Below are 19,576 nucleotides of genomic sequence, written 5' to 3' on the forward strand. Positions count from 1 at the left end.
TTTAAAAACATACGTGGTGAACAGTCTGTCTTTTTTCCTTTAGGGACCAGTTACTCTCCACAAGAAAATTCACATAACCACAGTGCTCTTCATAGTTCAAATTCACATTCTTCTAATCCCAGCAATAATCCAAGCAAAACTTCTGATGCAGTGAGTATTTGTGATTGGTATTCATCCCTCTGTCACCCCATTCATGCACACTATATTTTCATCATTTTGTCTAAAACAGGCGGCATGTACATTACTTGCCTCACTGAGTTTTCCAGCATCAGTCTTTATTTTATAAACACTCTGTAAACCCGAGCTGCAGTTGTTACATGTTGTAAAACTATTCTAATTATAATCATTAGAGCTCTGAGGCACCTGTTTTGAATTTCAAAATGCTAGATTATTTAAATGAAGTAGTTACAGAGGGAAGTATTCTCCATGAACTTTGTTGGTAAATCTAGAGAAGACAGTATGATTTTATTTATTTAAGATGCATTGCACATTGTGAATTTTAGTTGCTTTTATTATCTAAGTCTTAGTAGTTAGAGTGGTATTTGTTAAAATTTGCACTGAAAAGAGAATAGATAAATTTGTGAAGTACTTAAAATTTTTGAAAATATAATTAATGATTTTTGAGGAAGTTTTAAGGTGCCGAAAACTAATGTTATCAATGTTGATATTACTGTATCCCGCCAAACATACTATTAGATTTTTTTTCAGGGTTGATGGGAATAAACCAGAGGAAACTAATGCAGAATGCAGCAGGAGCATAGTGGTCACATCTTTAAACTATCAAAATGAAACAGGCATTTAGAGATGGTATAAATGGAAAGCCGTGATATGGGTGCATATGAGGATGCTGTGTGGTTTTAAAAATGGTGGAAGCTTTTAAATTTGTATATTACAGCTCTCTAGTCCTTTTTCCAACACTGTTTGTATTTTAAAGGCTTACGATTCTGCGGATGATTGGTCTGAACACATCAGCTCTTCAGGCAAAAAATACTACTACAACTGCCGAACAGAAGTTTCACAATGGGAAAAACCAAAAGAGTGGCTGGAAAGGTATATGTGTGTGTCTGTTTTCATTGTATAAAGAAGAAATATTCTTAAACCTCATTTAAGAGCAGCTGAGCTTATCTACTAGATTACTGCTATAAAAGATTGTGGTCCAAATCTCCTGTGTTCCTACCCTTACCATGACCTCTGGCACCTATTTTATCCCTTGATTATCCGGAGCAGGAGGGGGAAGTGTGGTTGGTTTGGGTTTTTGGTTTTTTTTGGTGAGGTGGGGTTTTTCGTTTTCTTTTGGGTTTTGTTTTGGTGGTTTGTTTGGGTTTTTTTTCAATGTTAATGAGCTGAACTGGTATACTGGGGGCTTTGGGAAGCACTGCTGTAAAGAAGCAGTGGCTGGAGTTTGCCTACCCTGTCTGTAGCAGCAAGCTCTTAGTTTAGGTCATCTCATGTAACTTCACCCATAGAAAGTGTTATATTATTAGATGATGTAAGTTCTTACTTAACTTGTGTTTTCTTTCCTTCAGAGAGCAGAGACAAAAAGAAGCAAGCAAAATGTCAGTTAACAGTTTTCCAAAAGATAGGGATTACAGAAGAGAGGTGATGCAGGCGACAGCTGCCAGTGGGTTTGCCAGTGGAAGTATGTGGTTTTTTTACAGTAATATATTCTTGCCTTGTTTGCATTACTGTTTTCTTTTCCAAACTTAAAAAAAAAACCTTTTAAATCCCTTTCCTTAGCTGTTTTTCTCACCTTTTTACATAAAAAGGCCAAAGCGGATAACACAGACAGCTCCCCCAAATGTTGTTTCTTAAAATAGCTTCAAGCCTTTACTAGTACAATGCTTGCTTAATGCTTTTCATGGTACTCCTCCTTTTTGCAGCTTTTACTGCCTAATTTAATTATCTTTAGAGGTAGTTATTGAAACAACTTGCACAGTTTATGGTGTAGTTGGACTGTTGTGATCATTGAGACATGCCAATGTCATATTCTGAGCTTAAAAACAGAGGAGCAGGGGTCTCTTCTAAAACCTTAATTTCACATCTGAAAATAATAAGCTAATTTAATGGATTATGATATCAGAGTTTTCGGAGACTTGTGTACATTATTGAAAGCATATTTTTACCGTTCCAGTACTGGTAGCAAAGCCTTTCCCAGACTATGAATTTCTGTTACTTGGAATTTTTTTTCCTGATACCTAGCTTTAATCTTTGTCAGTCTTTTCTGGGAAATGGTTGAACTGTGAGATTCTTCCTGCAAGCTGATGTAGTTTGGGTGAATTTGTAGTATAGTTCTCAGGGTGGTTTGAAAGCAGATGCCACAGTATTGATCTCCACCCCCACCCCTTGCCTGGGACTTGACAACACAGAGTTCTGTGAAGGGCTGTTTTTCTTTGTATGCTGAAACATACTGCATATGCTAAAACATACTGTATGCTACAAAAAGATAGCAGAAATGCATATTGCAGTAACTGTTTTGTGACAGGTGAAAATCTAGGAATCAATAAAAAGAATTACTCTATATTTGCTTGGTATGTGCCTGTGTAGCGTATTTTAAAGTCTCTGATCGTGTGACAAATGCAGATTAGTCACTCATTTAATATATAGTCTTCCTGAATTAATTCAACTGAAAGTAAATTCTTTGTAGTAGTACTCAAGTGACTTGAAGTGGAATTCTTTGAAGGCTAGAATTTGAAACTATTAAATTATACTCGATGTTCAGGATTTTCAATGAACAAAAGAAAAATGGCACGAATTATCTGTTCACACTAAATATAAGATGGAAATAATAGATTTTGATTCAGATTTTTTTAGGAGACTTCAAAAGTTAACTTGTCTGTAACACTCGTTATAAAGCAGCCTTTCATCAAAACACAGTGCTTAACCGGAACTCTAAATCAAGCAAAGGTCAGAGAAAATGCATTTTGTCAGTGAGTAAAATTAAATTTTGCCTTTTTTGATGCTGATCTACTTGAGGCTTTTTTTAATCATAAGAAGTTCAATCAGCTCTAGTTGTTGATGTGCAGCTGTATTAATCAAAGTCACTGCAATCTTAGACAAGTTTCTAATTTAATCTTTTTTTTCTTATTGCAACATTACTTGGGGAATCCTGAAAAAAGTGGAAGACAAGCATTCCAGTGACGCCAGTAGTATGCTCCCACAGAATATTTTATCTCAAACAAGCAGGCACAATGACAGAGACTACAGACTGCCAAGAGCAGAGACTCACAGTAGTTCTACTCCAGTACAGCATCCCATCAAACCAGTGGTTCATCCAACTGCTACCCCAAGCACTGTTCCTCCTAGTCCATTTTCTCTACAATCTGATCACCAGCCAAAGAAATCCTTTGATGCTAATGGAGCATCTACTTTATCAAAACTGCCTACATCCACATCTTCCATCCCTGCACAGAAAACAGAGAGAAAAGGTATGTCTGATGAAATTCCTTCTAGTATTTAAGAGGATGCATTGCATTTGCATTGTTTGTTCAAAATATGTTAGTTCTAGAATTTAAAGATATTTTTCCTGTTGATTGTGTGTGCTTAGAAACCGATTACTGTTTTGATGTGTTTATCTCCCCTTAAACCACGCTTGCTATATCTTACACAACTTCAAATTGACACTGCAATATTTGCTGTTTATTGGCTTATTCTGTAAATTATAATTTCAAATGATAATTTAAAAGATGTATTTTTAGTACGCCGTATTTTAATTTTTGTCCTTCCTCATGTTGGTTTGGATCTTTGCCATTATTTGGGTTCTTAACATAGATGTAGTTACAGCATTTGAAAGTCATTTTGGACCATTATGTTTTATGAACTGCTGTTACTGTTTGGAATGCCAGTGTCAAACTTTCCAATAAATACAAGCGCAATTCTTGCAGAAAGCATCAGTTTTCTATATGTCTGTAACAGCTACTCTTCTGTTCTGATCTGTGTCTTGACATATACTGGATCTTCAGCTCTAAAGCTGCTGAAAGTTTGTATTTCCGTATAATACATACGAGAAACATTTAGAGTCATCAAGCAAAGATCAGGACTTTACTGTGCATAGTTCATGACTCTTCAGAAGTTTATATTTTAATTGGATTTACTTCATTATTAGGGAAGAAAAGCTCAAGAAGATTGTGAGAATGGAGATGTGTGTTATTAGTGATAGTGTGATACTTTGGTATAGTCAAGTTCTTAGAGAGTAACGTTGTATAAGAAAATTCTATTTTGAGGGCTTTGGGAGGGGAAAAAGTAATTTATTTTTTTATAAACGTGTCTTTTTATTTTACAATACTGCTTAATTAGTATGACACTGAATTCTTTTTTGAAAGGTGACTTGTTGCCCTGTTGATATTTGCAAGCCTGTCTAGTTACAGAAGAATAATGCAGTGCTAAAAAGAAGACCAAAAAGGCTCGGGTCTGACATTGGTCTTACACCCTGCATTTACTTTCCTGCCTTCCAGTCTTCTTTATTAAAGAATTCCAGCTTTTACACAGAGATAAGTGCACTTGGCCATCCAAAATATCCAAACAATACCATACATTGGCAAATACTGCAGTGTAAGAAGGTTGTGCATGCAAAGAAATTTTGTATGTTTTTCTTGAGACTTTGTGCAATTTTTTATGACCTGGTACATGAATGTTGACTATAAACTACAGAGGAACTGAAGATTTTTAGCAAGCCTTTTTTTATTCAACACAGTAAAGGAAGAAGTAAGGTGTACTGGTTTGTGCATGGTTCTTGTACTGAAAACATAATTACCTGCTTCGGTTCAGCCTCTGTTTTCATTGCCATTTGATACTTTTAAACATGACAGTGCAAAACATCCATATTAAATGTTCTCTCCTTTTAGCATATCCTCTCTATTTTCATTACTATCTTTAAAATACACTTAAAGAAAACCCTTTTTATTACTCAGTTCTGGCATGTGCTTGATTCCTGTTTGGTGTGTGATCAGACTTCAAACTGGACATATTCTTTCCCTGCTTTACTGTGTACCTTTATTAGTTGCTTCCACTTAAATTGAGCAACTGAATCTTAGTGCAATAGAAGGAATTTCCCATTGTGACAACTGCTACAAATGTTGGCAGGGAGTTCTGGTATTTCTTACATACGACATTCATTTGAGAACATACAGTTGGGTATGAATAGTGAAATGGATCACACAGGGCGGTCTTGACACTATAAATCTTACTTTAGAATCCATGTTACCATGGATGGTTCCATATTAAATAATCACTTAATTTCTGTATTCCTGTGTATTTTTTTAAAGTTTATATGGGTTAAATGGATAGATTCTCTGTAAGACTCCTGCCTTGCTGATTTAAGTGTTTCATGGCACTTCGTTGTGAGCAAATAGAAGACTTCCTGAGCTTCAGACAGGGTGGATTACAGAAAGTTATTAAGTGATTGAAGAATTAGAATAGATGAATGTTAGGCTTTTCACATGTTGCTTGAATACCTCTCTTCTTACAGACGCAGAAAAATTCAGTGCAGCTTATGTTATGATAAAGAGATAATTCAGAGAGGACATTCAGTAGTCTTGCCTTTTTCTTTTGTTATGAATGTTGGACTTTTTTTTTTTTTTTTTTAAATAAGAAATTTGACCAGTATAATTTCTGCAGCATTTTACATGTTTAAATTTAAAAGAAGGGAGGAAGCAGTGTTGTACATCGGGATGTTTTGGGATAGTTTGCTTCTGTTACTCATTTTCCCAGAGGTGACTGTGAACCTGTAGTACTATGGGTATGCAGCATTTAAAAGTATTTGTAGCTGTTATACAAAATGAAAAAAAAATTAAAAAATTGTCCTGAGACACTCAGTTCAAACAATCTTCTAAAAGTATCTTTGTAAAATTGGAAAATAGTTTGAGGGGTTTATTTTTACACTAGTAAAGCAAACAGCCCTTGATCTTTTTTTGTTCTTTAGCTGTGCCATCCCTCTCTCTTTCTAAAAAGAGGTAAAGCTGTATTTTTTGCTTATAAAAATAGCTTGGTCCAAATGACTGAATAGTATGTGCAGTAGTCCTTGCCTAAATGAGTTCTTGCTTCTTGTCGATGTGTTGCTGGCAGCCTTATGCCAGCATATATGTACCACTGTTTTAATAGTTCTGTTCTTAGTGTGTATTTTTTAATGCAGTAATAGCTATGAAAAACAAAACAACAAAAAACCACAAAAACCAACAACAACACTTTTTTCAGCTCAATCTCTTTTGCTGCAGGGGTATGTTGTAGTCCCACAAGGAGATTGAATAAAATCCCTGGCTGAACTATAGCTCAGCTGTTAGCGGTAGTCCTCTGCCCTCAATGGCTGGCAGTAGTGGAGAGTTCCTGGGGAACTATTTGACCTCTACCCTTTGGTTTGAATGTTCCAGTCAGAATCCGCTGCTTCTGTTTGTGCTCACTGTGAGTGCTTTATGCAGGTAAAGTGTGGGGTTGCTTTTCCTACTTTTTGGCTGCTTTATCTGTAGGGCACATCACATTTTCCTATTTCTAATTTAGTTGCTGAATCAAATGTTGTATTGTCTGTATCTTAACAATGTGTCTGTCTGTAGAATACTTCTCACACCTTTCCTCTGAGTTCCATCAGGCAGCACTTCTGTTTCTGGTGCAGCAATACTCTGAAGTTTTCCTGAGAGAACTCAGCAAGCTGGCCAGGGCAGTGCTGGGTGGGTTGTGACCCTGATGCTGACAGATGAAACTGGTTGGTCAGTGACCGCTGGGGTTCTTCCTCATCCTTTTCTCACCCCTGTGGTTTTCTCAATTGTAACACTTGCTAGTCTTTAGCAGTCAGTTATTAACATTGCCCCTGGTATCGTTGCATGTTCTTTGGCTGAGTTTTGCAGTTTTAAGTATATTACTCAATTCATACAGTAGTTAGAAAAAATTACACTAGCCGAGACTGTTACAGGTTTCTTCTGGTACTTTATGCTTGTTTGCTGAGCATTGCTGTTATGTTTATTTTGGCAGCAGAGAGAAATTACGAAAATTAAGTTTTAAGATTGGAGTAATCCAAATGAGGAAAAATACGGATTTCTTTTGTATTATAAAGAATTTGAGCGTATTTGAGAACCCAGTTACTCTTGTTGCTGTAGTTTCATTTGGCCAAATGTGTTTACAAAATGCATTGCTTTTAAATATTTATATATTTTGGTGTGGCCTTGGTAGATCAGAGCTGAATTATGTAAAAAAGCTGAATGTGACTGTCGCTGCTCAGAGAACTTGGTTGGTGCACTATACACTTAAGGTACTTCAGCACAGATGTATGTGTTAGGATTCTTAATCATTAGCAGTAAATCAAGCAGTTCAGTTAGCTGTTCTAGGTGGTAGTTTTTTAATCACTATAGCAGAGGTGAGGTTTATGGAGCCATAAGGCATTGAATTTCTGAAAATTTTGTAATGCAATTTTCCTCCAGCACTCTGTGAGAGCACACGTGCATGACTGTTGCTAGCAGAGCAAAGATACAACTCAAGCTCACAATAGAGTGACTGGGTAATATTGTAGTGTTGAATTTGAAGGACTTTGAATGTGTTGGTTTTGTTTTTAATTCCATTAAAAGATTGCATCAGTAGTGAAAGCTATTGGAACGCTCAAGGGGTCACATTGATAATTTGGGAGTTACCCAGTCAACAGTAAGAAGGTAATTCACATGTCATTTAAAAAAATCTTTGTTGAAATAAATCGTCTGTCCACATATGCGGCAGAATAAGAGCAAGCTATATATAGCAGTATTTTAAAGCTACTTTTGTATAGGGAGTACTAGTACATTAGTTGTCAGAAGGAGGACTGTAAAAGAAGAAATGCATTTTTTGTGCAATAACCTCTTTTTCTCTTTGTTTCCCCACTCACTTCTCTGTCACATAACATGCCTGAATAACTTGGCACACTGTGGGCGAGAAGGGAGTGAGGCAGTACTAGCAACAGGTACTTAAAGGACTCCAGCAGGTAGAATGGGGTGACTGAGGTGCAACAGAGGAGTGGGAGTGTTTGTGTCAAGAGCTCTTCGTTGAAACAGAGTAGCTGAACAATCAAAAGACTTAGTTTTTCATCCCCTTGCATTAAACCTAGTCTCAATAACTTAATATTTTAACTGTAAGATACTAGGCCGAGAATTGCCTTTCAGAATGAGATTCACTAACGGATCAGCTGTTTGCTTAGGAGCAAAGGTTCGTGTTGTGAGGGGCAGAGATTGGTAATGGCAAGATTCAGCAGCATTTTAATACACTGCCTCAAACTCTGAGAAGCTGAGCGTTTGCCTTCTTGTATCTAGGTTGTAATTGAAAAACATTGTGGCACAACTGCTGAAAGTGATCTGTGGTATTTTTTCTGAAAGGATTACTTGGCCTTGTTATTAAAAAATCCACACTGCTTGGAAATAGGCAGTGTAATGTTTCCATTCTGACTTGACATGAAGTTTCTGGGACAAGCAATAGCTTTCAGTTTACTTCAGTTCAGGTACCTCGTTGTGAAACCTGCAGCAAAGACGCACCTTTGTCATACAGGTTCTTGTTATAGAGAACACTGCCTGATAACTCAGACTTCTCTCCTTTTTGTCCAAAAGATACGATTGCAGGTCACACTCCCAGCAGAGTAGTTTATGGATAGAAAGCCCTTTCCTAATCATTGCGGTCTTCAAAAATTACTTTCATTATAAAAAGTTTTTTTTTCTTGCTCCATTTTAATGTAAAACAAATTAACAGTTCTTCACATTAAGTTAATCTCCACATCTAGTTGTTTTTGTTTCCCATCTGGTTACTTTATTTCCCCCCCCCCCCCCCCCCCCTTTTTTTGGATGGCTTTATTTCTTGCTCTTTTTTTTTCCATATGATTAAAGTTGATGGTCCAGAAACTTGTGTAGTTCTGTATTGTAGTTCTGTATGTAGGCTGCATCTAATTAGCTTGTTTACATGATGGTCAGAAAGCAAAAAAGTATTTTCATATTGTTGCAACAAAGCGAATTGATTTTTTTTTTAGAAGTTTTCTTAAAAGCTCCAGAAGTTGAAACTTTATTGTGCTTAGCTTATGATGGAAAAATTGGTGCAAAGTCATATTTTTAAAACCACAAAAAATAATTAAAAAAATAATCCAATTTTATTCAGAGGAAGAGCTAAAACATAAATTCTAATTAACAAAGTTTTCAACAGTTCAAAAGATCACAGTGGGCTATGTTCTGCTTTTGGTTTTGATTTTTTTATTATTATTACTTTAAAAGTTTTCCTTGGGACTTCCATGATAATAGCTGAAATTTTATGTGAGGTTGAAGAGTCATTTGCATGGGAATTGGTGCTGACAATGAAGAGGCTGCAGTTTCCCCGTCCAATAGCAGACAACTTCAGTCATAGTCTAAGACTTTCGCAGGCCTTGCAGCATAGTTCATCTTTAAGAATATTTTTTGTATAAGACACAGACCAAATTTGCATTTTCTGTTTGTAAAATTTCAGTTGTGTGTTCAAAATTAGTCTAATTGATGTATTAATGGTTCAAATTAGGTTTATGAATGACTGCCATGTAATCAGAAGCCTTCTTTAGCAATAATACTGTAGATAGCTTGTTAATGAACGTGAACTTACGTTGACACAGGTGTAGAGACCAGTGTATCAGAGTTGTAGAACTAAAGGACTTAGATTTGTAAAGGTATTTAACTGTTCTCAGTATGCTGTGTTCCTTTTGACTGTATTTTGTGATGGTTGAGGCTTCAAATGCATTTAACAATTACAGGACTGAATAATTCTAAGCATTTTTTAAAAATCTGAATAAATGTTTTGGAAAGTAGGAAATAGTGTTTAAATGTTGAAAAGTAAACTGTTTGGCAAAACATACAATGAAACAGCCTCTCAAAGCAGATCAGAAAGGGGAATTAGGGAGGAGAAGGTGGGAGTGAGAAGTTTCTGCTTCTGTTTGTGGAAATAGCAGGGGAAATGCACACACCCCGGTGAGTGATATCTGAGGATTTTTGTGAAACAAACATTTCTTCTTGAGGAATTTTGAGGAGCTGTGTTAACTTCAAAGGCGAAACTTGCAAGTTCGGTATAGGATCATGAATTAAAGCAGTTTTAAACTTTTGTAATTATTTTATACAAAAATGGATGTGTAGATATTTAGAGGCTTTGTTTATCGGCAGTATTTCTTGGATTTATTTCTGTGAAATCAAGTGTCCGGTCTGGTAGCCATGGAGTAAGGTTGGTTTAAATTAAGGTAATAAAAGTTGTGATTATACAGAACTAATCCGTAGTCTATGTTTTTTAGCATGTTTGTTTCCATCACAAAGAAGTTTCCCTTTGTAGAGAAGAAAATAGCCATTCAGGCTGCTTAACACACACAAGAAATAGTTGTGTTTCCACAAATATTTTTTGCAATTTTTTTTTGGCAGAAATAGGTTTATAGCCTTTATTTCACTATGAATAATTTAAATTACTTAATTTGTGAAGTGCAGTGATGCTCTGAGTATTCATTGAACTCTGCATCCTCTATGACGTTAAATAACAGTTGTTATACTCTGTATATGTAGAGAGTCATGATCATAGAGGTGTATTCTTTCGTAACGTTTGGACTGTTGGTTTTGTAATTTTAACCATCTCAAAAGATTGGAATGTTAGTGTTAGACACCATCATTTTTTCACATCATTTTCTCTAGGTGAGAAATCTGGGTGATTGTACAAAAAATATCTTTTCCAGATATATTTTAACGCATACCTAAAATACCTGCAGTAATACAGCTACAGCATAGTGTCTCCATATTGTCTAAAAGAATTAACTGGACTGTGTTGTTTTCATGTAATTCAGTTTGTATTTTTGTGGCAGAGAAGCTCACCCAAACTAAAGTACTTTTACAGACCTCTTGGAATTCAGTGGTTTTGTATTACATATTTTGAGTCCTTTTATTCAAGAAGTGATTAAATACCCAGAACTGGTCTTAAGGTTTGTCTTCACTGTGTTGTTAGCTCGAGTTTGCTTTTGATTCAGTTTATTTTGTGTTCAAAACTGCAGCATGGGTGAAAAATACTTCCAGCTTTTTGGTATGGTGGTGTGGTTTGAAGCTCAGGTATTGCTTATGTGAATTAATAATACAGTAGTGGGTTGCTTCTTTACTTAAAATAACTCAATCTAACTGTGAAGACAAGCCTAACTACATTAAATATGTTTTTAAATTAGTGCTGGCAGTTGTTTTGGTATTTTTTTTCCCCTGTTTTGTTTGTTTTTAAATTAGGGTGTTTTGTTGTTTGTTTTTGGTTTGGTTCTTTGTAAGGTTCTCAAAACTGCAGGGTAGGAGACTTGTACATAAAAGTACTAACGTGCCGCAGTGTGCTTAATTCCCTTGCTTTTGTCTGCCAGTGTATCTTGTTGTCCTTATTTGGACCATGACAGGTCCAAGTTCAATTTAAATTTTACGTGTTTTTGTAGTAGGATAAGATTATTGTTTGCTTGATGTGTCTTGACTTGCAATTGTCTTAATAAGTTCACTTTGAACACCATAACATAAGATTTTGTATGTAATACTTCCATAACAGACTTTTACTAATGACTTACTGTTTTAAGGGGAGGCTAATACCTAATCAGCTGTCCTAGTCACATGTTACTGAAAGCCATATAAAAATTTTGTAACTGTTTTCTTTCCTCTTCAGTCTTCGTAACACTTCTTGTCCCTTTGTAAGGTCTTCTTACGAAAACTCCTGGCCAAATGACCAGGTCCCTTTACAGAGACATTGAAAGCCAACCCCTTGTCCTGAGGAGCTTGTAACTAGATAAGGCCACCTCTTTTAGAAGTTTGCCTGAAACATCAAAATATGTCCGTGTGCTGTGGCTGTTGCATCCTTGCAAGCTGTCAAATTTGGATTCTTCAGTGGTTTTTTTTCTGGTTTAGATTTCTCGGCTACTTGACTGGAAAGGGGTTTTTTGGAGTATTTGTGACCTCTTATGAACTGTTTCTACTGTAACTGCATGGAAGCAGAAGTCCCCTTTCTTTTCACTGACATTTCTAATCTCGTTTGATTTATGTATTGATACACTTCAGTCATTTTTATTTTTTTTAGGATTCTTCTCCAAATTAGTCTCAAAAGTTGCATTTAAGGCTGTCAGAAAACAAAAGCTTATAGAAATTTTGTAGCATTTTATTCTTCCACAGTAAACTAAATCAAGATATTTTCATTTTTCTTTTTACCAAAAGTCAGCTGCCTCTTACCTTGACCATCTCTCCAAAGAAAAAAAAAACCAAACACACCTTTAGAGTAAAAGAGTTTCCCAGCCAGTTATTTCAGCTTTCATTTGGATTTTTGCCTGAAATGTGGAATATCCAAGTTGACATTCTCTGCCTGGTTTGAGGCGGGTTTAAAATCCAGGTTTCGAATGTTATGGGCAAGCATCCTGGGTGAGATCTTGGATCTATATCCATCTTTCCACTCTTCATCCAACCTGTTTGGTGCTATAGAGGTATTAGTCTTGGCTGAATTTGGGGGCAGAGGTCTCTCATGGGTTTAATGGGGATAAGAGAAGGCGAAGCTAAGATTGAAATATAGTGGTCCAGGCTTCTTAAAGGAAGGATATTTGAAGTGACTGATGGTACACCTACAATGAGTGGAAATACTTTCAGCGCAGGAATTTCTCACAGTACTGGAATGGAGGAGAAACTCTCATGGTAACTGGAAGTCAAGCTTAAAATTAATTAAATAGCTCACATTAATTAGAACAAATTGCCATGCAGTATAATCGACTTTAAGTACTAAGCATTTCTGTGGATAATAAGTGTTGATATTTGCTAAAATGAGATTAATAAAATAAAGGATATAGGTCTTGATGCTTTGGGAGAAGCAGAGAAGTTTGAAATTAATTATGGGCAGATAGACTTTTAGATGTTTTTTCACTCTGCTGTGGGGATGTTAACGGCTTTTGTTTTACATTTCTAGTACAGCTCATTATCCTGTCTGTGAATCCTGAGCAATGTAGCTGGATTGTGTATGATAGACTTGGTCTTTATTTTGTAGCTTCTTGCAGTCTGGTCTCTGAATAAATGAAGTATGGCTTATGCCCTCCCCTCCAAATTTGATGTATTAGCCTATCTGTAAAGTCCATGGACTATAAGGTTTTTGTTCATAGTATATTTTCCAAAGAAAGATTGGAATCATGGTAAAAACATAGAATATGAGTATATGCACAGTAAAAGAAAAAAATCATTAAGGAATTTTTAGCCCATGTTTGTCCTAAAAATCAGGGGGAAAAAATTCCCATCTGTAATACTGGCAGCTTTCAGTCCAATACCTTGAAGTGGAAAGATTTTTTTTTTGTGTGTGTGTGTGTATGTTCCTAATAAATATTAGGTTCAATAGCCTAAATTACACTAGATATCAAATATCTTCAATTTTTGTTTGTTTTTTTTTTTTTTTTTTTCTTGTAATGATAGTTAAGCATTTGATCTTCTGAATTTCATATGAATATTGTAGTAGTGAGAAGTTGTCAGGTTATACTGGGGAAAATGAAAATTACTGTCTGTCTTCTGTTCAGAGTCTGCATCTGTGGACAAGTCTGTATCCCATTCTTGCACAACTCCTTCTACATCTTCTGCTTCTGGACTGAATCCAGCCTCTGCGCCTGCTTCATCTGCTCCTACAGTTCCTGTCTCACCTGTCCCACAATCACCAATTCCTCCGTTACTTCAGGACCCAAATCTCCTTCGACAGCTGCTGCCTGCACTGCAAGCCACCTTGCAGCTCAATAATTCTAGCGTAGATATATCCAAAATCAATGAAGGTAAGGATTCTTTAAAGTTAATGTAATCTCTTATTTACACACTTTAGTATATTATTGGGTACTAAGCTGTAGTGAATGCAAGCCTTACTTTCAATTAAAAGTGAATAAATGAATCCCTAGATAAAGTGGGGATTGTTTTTGTTTGTTTGTTTGTTTTCTGTTAAACCCTTTTAAATTAGCCAAGTAACGTTTAAGGTTGTTAAGCTAATAAATGCTGATGTATGTGAGCAGTCTGATTGAGACTGGTGACTTAATCGCTGTATCAGCATTCATCTGTTGCACAGAATTTAGTTAGAGCTTTTTGTTCTTTTGTTTCGTGCAGTTTTCTTTGTTTTCTCTAGTTTGTGCTGCTATTCTAATAGTGTGTGTTCACAAATACTGAAACTTCTGGGGATTCTTAAATCTTGTTGCCTATCAACTTTTTTTCTTTAACAGAATATGTTAGCCTCTGAATAAAGATAGCATATCAGTAATTTTGCTAGCAAATTAAATTTTGTGCATGTAATCGGTGTATCCCTTAGATTTTTGTCACATTGGCCTAGTTTATTAGAAGAAAGTTTAGAACAAGCTATAGTGCCGTTTGCTGCAAGAACAGGCAGAGTTAATGCATTTTGAATGTAATTTTATCTAATGTGTTGTCTGCATGTGGCAGTTTACTGATGAAGGAAGTAGTGTGGGATTTTTTTCTTTGAACTTCTTGGGCACTGATCACCGATTCAAATAGGAAGCAAAAAATTTACACGTAGTGCCCAGAGTTAATTATCTTTTAACTTTTTAAAAGTGCAAAGCATGAAAGTCTTTATTTAATTTACTTACTTTAATTTACTTACTTTATTTAATTTACTTAAAATTTTACTATTCTGTATGTTACAATTATTTATAAGGAAAAGCTGTCAATTGACTTTCTTTTAATGAGCAAATACTATGGCTTCATTGAGTAGTAATAGGTGAGTTGGTGATTGTTTTTTCTTGTGCCAGGGAGAAGCTTTTAAAACTGTAGTGCACTAGGCTGGACTATAAAAGTAGGAGTATTGTGGTTGTTTGTGTTAAAAAATGAAAGGTCCAGTCAAGACTCCAACTGTATTTTATTAGAGAGCTGCCAATTTAAGTTCCTAGTCATTTTCTCTTGCCGTATCTGAGCAGCACCTGTGTCTGTCTTGGAACAAGAGTGTTTAGTATTGTTCTGGTGGCACGAGGGCCTGGCTGGCAGGTCCATGTGGGCAGAGTGACTTCACCTTGTGCAGCAGGACTGCCCTTACTGTGCAGATGATGCAGAGTGAGTCAGTTTTTTCAGTCTTGTGCATGGGTAGTGTATGTTCAGGAAGTATCCCACAGAGCCTGCAGACCTTTTTGAAAAGATTAGTTCAGAAGCTGGGTCTCACTGTAGATGCTTTTCCTGTGTTGTGCAGTTTTAAAGTGGTTGAAAATTATTCATTTTTTTACTGGAGGAGAGGGGGATGGGACAGCTAAACCCAGAACAAAAAAGTTTGAGAGTTTGTTTGTTTGTTTGTTTTTTCCTAAGAAGAAACACTTAAGTGTCTGGATTTTTAACTTGAAAGATCTTTTCTTTTTCCTTGAACAGGAAGTCTTCCCCCCATCTCTTTTAGTGAGTCAAAGTGATACTGCTTTTTTTAAAAAAAACTATTGTAGTTTATTGTAGTTTAAAAAAAGAACCATTCTGCTTACTACAATCACAAATTGAACAAATGTTCTCAATGTTTACAAGAACTATTATTGATCCATAAGGTCAAGCTGAAGAGTTAAGGTTATTTTCTGAAATAATTTTTTTAGTGTATGTCTCAAAGATAAAACTACTAAATAAAGGACTTGGTTAGACATGCCAAGCATTCATGAATTGAATTAAAGTGATTGAAAAATAGTTCAGGTGGCTCTTTGGTCTATTGTGGATATGGGAACAATATCAGAAAGAAAATGCAGCTTAAATGTATTTAGCCAGTTTGAACAGTTTAAAGTGATTTTCTAGAACTGCCAGTAAAACAGAATGTTTGTTTTTAGTTCTAACAGCAGCTGTGACACAAGCCTCTCTGCAGTCTATACTCCATAAAATTCTTACTGCTGGACCATCTGCTTTCAATATCACTTCCCTAATTTCTCAGGCTGCACAACTGTCTACGCAAGGTATTCAGAGTCTTCTTTTCACATACGTAAAATTGTTCAGTTGCATTTTATAAAGGCTGATACAATTGAAACTTGCAGAAGCTGTCTCTTGTCCTCTCTTTGGCCATCTGGTGTGGAGGATGTCGAATGGCTTCTTTTTCCAAAGACAGGATAAGAAATGGTTACTTGGGGAGCAGGAAGCTGACACACAACTAAGTAAATGCGCTTCTCTGTCTCGCCTTTTGGGATTTTCTTTGTACGTTTAACTAACTCTATATGAGTAATGTGAAACATGTGCGAGACCCTCTCAATTTATTCTGAACCTTAATTAGATGTTATTTAATGTTCAATATAAAACACAACTCTTCCTTGCTTGAACACCCTTTTTGTAATACTGTGCAACTGTGACTCTTGGGGGAGGCCTTAAATTCTTAAAAGAAAGTTTATTCTGTCTGGTGGGGGGGGGGGGGGGGGCGGGCTTTGTAGTCTTCTGTAAATAATATTTTTCAGCTTCCAGGCAAGATATTCCTTCAGGTGTCTTCAATACATTCTGGTTTGTAACTTAATAAAGCTAGGAACTTAAACCAAAACAATAAATGCAGTCATGTTATTGAGTAGGTACGCAGTATTATGCTAATGCTAATTTTTAACCAGTGATTAAAATGTCAGTGGGGGCTGTTGATAGATGCCTAGAATTCGTGAATATGTAGATAAACTGTTCATGCATTCTTCCGGTTAAATCGAAAAAAATAGGAAATCTTTTTCCTCTAAAATAGGAATTGCAAATTAAACTAATTTAGTCTCTCCATGTGTAAAAAGCATTGCATAATAGCTGCTTCTCTTTCCCCCTCCCCTCAAGTTTTAGAAGTGGAGGGTTTGGGCAAAATGCAGTTCTTTAGGTAGGATTGTTGAACATTTGATTGTTCCAGTTGTTCGCCCCCCCCAACTGTCTCAAGGTGAGTATGTTTGTATATTATCTAATACAGCATACCACAAAGTACAAAAAGAAAATTTTATTCACATTTAAGATAGGATACAGTTTTATTAAAAACAATCTTTTCTTTTTTTCTTTACAGCTCAGCCGTCTAATCAGTCTCCAATGTCTTTAACATCTGATGCCTCATCGCCAAGATCATATGTATCTCCAAGAATAAGCACGCCTCAGACTAACACTGTTCCACTTAAACCTTTGATGACTACGCCACCGGTATCATCGCAGCAGAAGGTAAACTCCTTTTGATTTATGCCATATTGTTGTAAGAAACCATTATAGGTAATACTGAGTATTGCTGCTATATATATCCATGTGCTAGCAGTTATATATAGGATGATAAAATATGTATGTTATCTTTCCCAATAGAAAGAGAAACAATGGGAAGCACCTACTTGGCTGTATTTTTGCAGTACAACTCTAGCATGGAATTCTAGTACACTTTTCTGTTGTTGAAGAAAATCTTTTGCTCTGTTCAGATGTGGCCTGGAGATACTACGAAGAGATCAATATTTTAACATATTTAAATGGAAAAAAAAACTTGCTCCAAAGGCAACAGCTGATACAGTTCTCTAGACTTTAGCCAGTAAAAGACTTTTAGAATGGGAGAGAAATTCTTGGGGAAGTTGAGATGTAGTCTCAGATTTGGTTTAGAAATGTTCTAGGTGTTTGCAAGGTCAATAACATTGTCCCTTTCTCTTTGCGCGCCATCACCCCCATTCATTCAGAATTCCTTAATTGGATCAGAGACTAGGAAACATTAATTGAAGCTAACTAATAAGTTCCTAAGGTTCTTCATAAGGATGAAGTAGAAAACATAAACTTGTCTTTTTTACTTTTTTGGGGGGGTGGTGGTGATTCCTCTAATGGGTCACTGTTCAGAGGAAAAATGTCTTTTGCAGAATCTGAGCTCACTATTCCATATTCTACAAGTGGTGATATTGAGGAATAAATACAGTTGAAGCTGAGATGATTGATTGATTGATTGACTTTCTCTGTCCAGCAGATCAGAGACTGTTTTGCTGTGTACAGGTGGGGAAAGTAGATGTAATTAGAGGCACTCAAGATGAATTTCCCTTTAAGGGTTTTTCTTTTTCCTTGTTTAAAGACTAGTGTTTCATATTTATAGAGCAAGGGTGGGAAGAGATACTGGGTTAAAGGACCTGTTATGAAGGAGGATTTTGTTACTGAAGAGGACTGAAGGCAGAGCTATTGCTTTGCACCCTCTGGTGGAAAGTAACCTTTTACATTCAAGGTAGTTTTGTAGTGATAGGTAAAGCTGCAGGGCATAACACTCTTGTCCCTTTTAGGCAAGTTTAAAAAAAACAAAACAAAAAAAAATAGCAGTTTCCAGTGATGTTCTGGCTGTGAAAAATAGAAGTCTGTTGAGGAGGATTTGGACCTCTCCTAGGTTTGCTGCTTTCATGCAATGAGAGCTTGTCCTGTCTCTTCATTGTACAGATCTTTCTTTCAAGATTGAGACAGTCAGGTTTTAACTCAGTCTATCAGTGTGTTGCTCAGTGGATATCTCATCAGCATAAGAAGCATGAATCTAGACTTTGGGGTGAGACCAGCCTTGTTTGATTTTTTTTTTTTTCTTTTTCTTCCCTAAAATCCCTGTTCTCAAACCCCCACCCCCGCTTAGCTAAGGCATCTTTCTTTCAATTTTTTGCTCAGAAGAGAACCTCTTACGTCTTGAAGGCCTTTAAAGAATACTTTTATCTTCAGGAGGACAGGTTGCATTCCTCATTCTAGTCTAAATGCCTCATTTTCTTACATTTGAATTTTTTCATGGGTACAACGAAAACCAAGTGATTCTTCCAGTTTGTTGTGATTGACAATGGTACAATGAATTGTGAAAGCCTCACATGTGTACTAATCCTGCTTGTTGTCTTTGTTTCTGCCCTTGGAGTGCATCCTGAATCTATGTGGTCACATCCCATGGCTAGGTGACAAGTAATGAAATTATCAAACAGCAGACTTGAAACAAAGAAGGGAGATGCCTGGCACTTTCAAATCCTGGGATATGAAAAGGAATATTCTTAAGTTGTTTACTGTCAGTAACTGGAAGTTGATCTCTTCTGGTCTCCACAACCCAGAGATCTGGATCTACTTTATAAATAATAAATTAAAAATAAATATAAATAAATAAAGTTCTGATCGTCAGCTACATTATAAACACTGCTAAAGTTTTATCCTTTGGGATCTTCTTTATCTACAGTGTTTTCTGAAAGAAAACTTGAAGTAAGGACAGCTCAGGAGGATTCCTCTCCCCCCCCCCCCCCCCCCCAAGACATTTATCCTTGTTTTATAAACTTTGCTTCTTTAGTATTTATCCTCCTCCTACAGATGTTTTCCTAGAACTGCACAGACAAACTTGAACCCACTGCCTTTCACCCAGTATAAAGGCCAGCATTTATACCTATGAAGTAGGTGGTGTGGTAGTAAACTATGCCTTAAGAGAAAGTGAAGGCAAGCCAAGTGTTGTAAGTAGGGCCAATCTGTCTTGGTAGACCAACTGTATCATTGAATATGCTTTTGGACACACAAGCCTTCCCTCAGGTTTTCAGTAGAAGCATAAAACTCCAAGGCTAAATGCAGGTTTGAGAAGAGTTGATCTGAGTTTAGTGTAAGTTGTAACTACAGCAAGGCTGCCACTCCTCAAAAAAACAATAAAAAAAGCGTTGGTTATTTTATGCTTTGTTTGATATGAGAATCTCCATTTACATGCAGGGCTC

The 19,576-nt window shown here is 36.2% G+C and overlaps 1 protein-coding gene across 7 annotated transcripts in view; it reads left to right on the forward strand.

The window, feature by feature from the left end:
* WAC (WW domain containing adaptor with coiled-coil) overlaps positions 1–19,576 on the forward strand; it is a 63,540-nt gene that overhangs the window by 25,472 nt on the left and 18,492 nt on the right. For 5 of the 7 annotated variants that reach the window (XM_087777459.1, XM_087777452.1, XM_087777445.1 and 2 more), the window contains 7 exons: positions 44–150; positions 935–1,050; positions 1,527–1,639; positions 3,117–3,425; positions 13,484–13,729; positions 15,746–15,868; positions 16,924–17,072. In XM_087777459.1, the coding sequence (XP_087633585.1) occupies positions 44–150; positions 935–1,050; positions 1,527–1,639; positions 3,117–3,425; positions 13,484–13,729; positions 15,746–15,868; positions 16,924–17,072 (1,163 nt within the window). The remainder of the gene's footprint in view (positions 1–43; positions 151–934; positions 1,051–1,526; positions 1,640–3,116; positions 3,426–13,483; positions 13,730–15,745; positions 15,869–16,923; positions 17,073–19,576) is intronic. The other 2 variants (XM_087777468.1, XM_087777494.1) reach the window with 2 other exon arrangements.

Source organism: Nipponia nippon, unplaced genomic scaffold, assembly GCF_047370975.1.
Source record: "Nipponia nippon isolate SJK-2023a ecotype South Korea unplaced genomic scaffold, ASM4737097v1 scaffold_1, whole genome shotgun sequence".
Lineage (NCBI taxonomy): Eukaryota > Metazoa > Chordata > Aves > Pelecaniformes > Threskiornithidae > Nipponia > Nipponia nippon.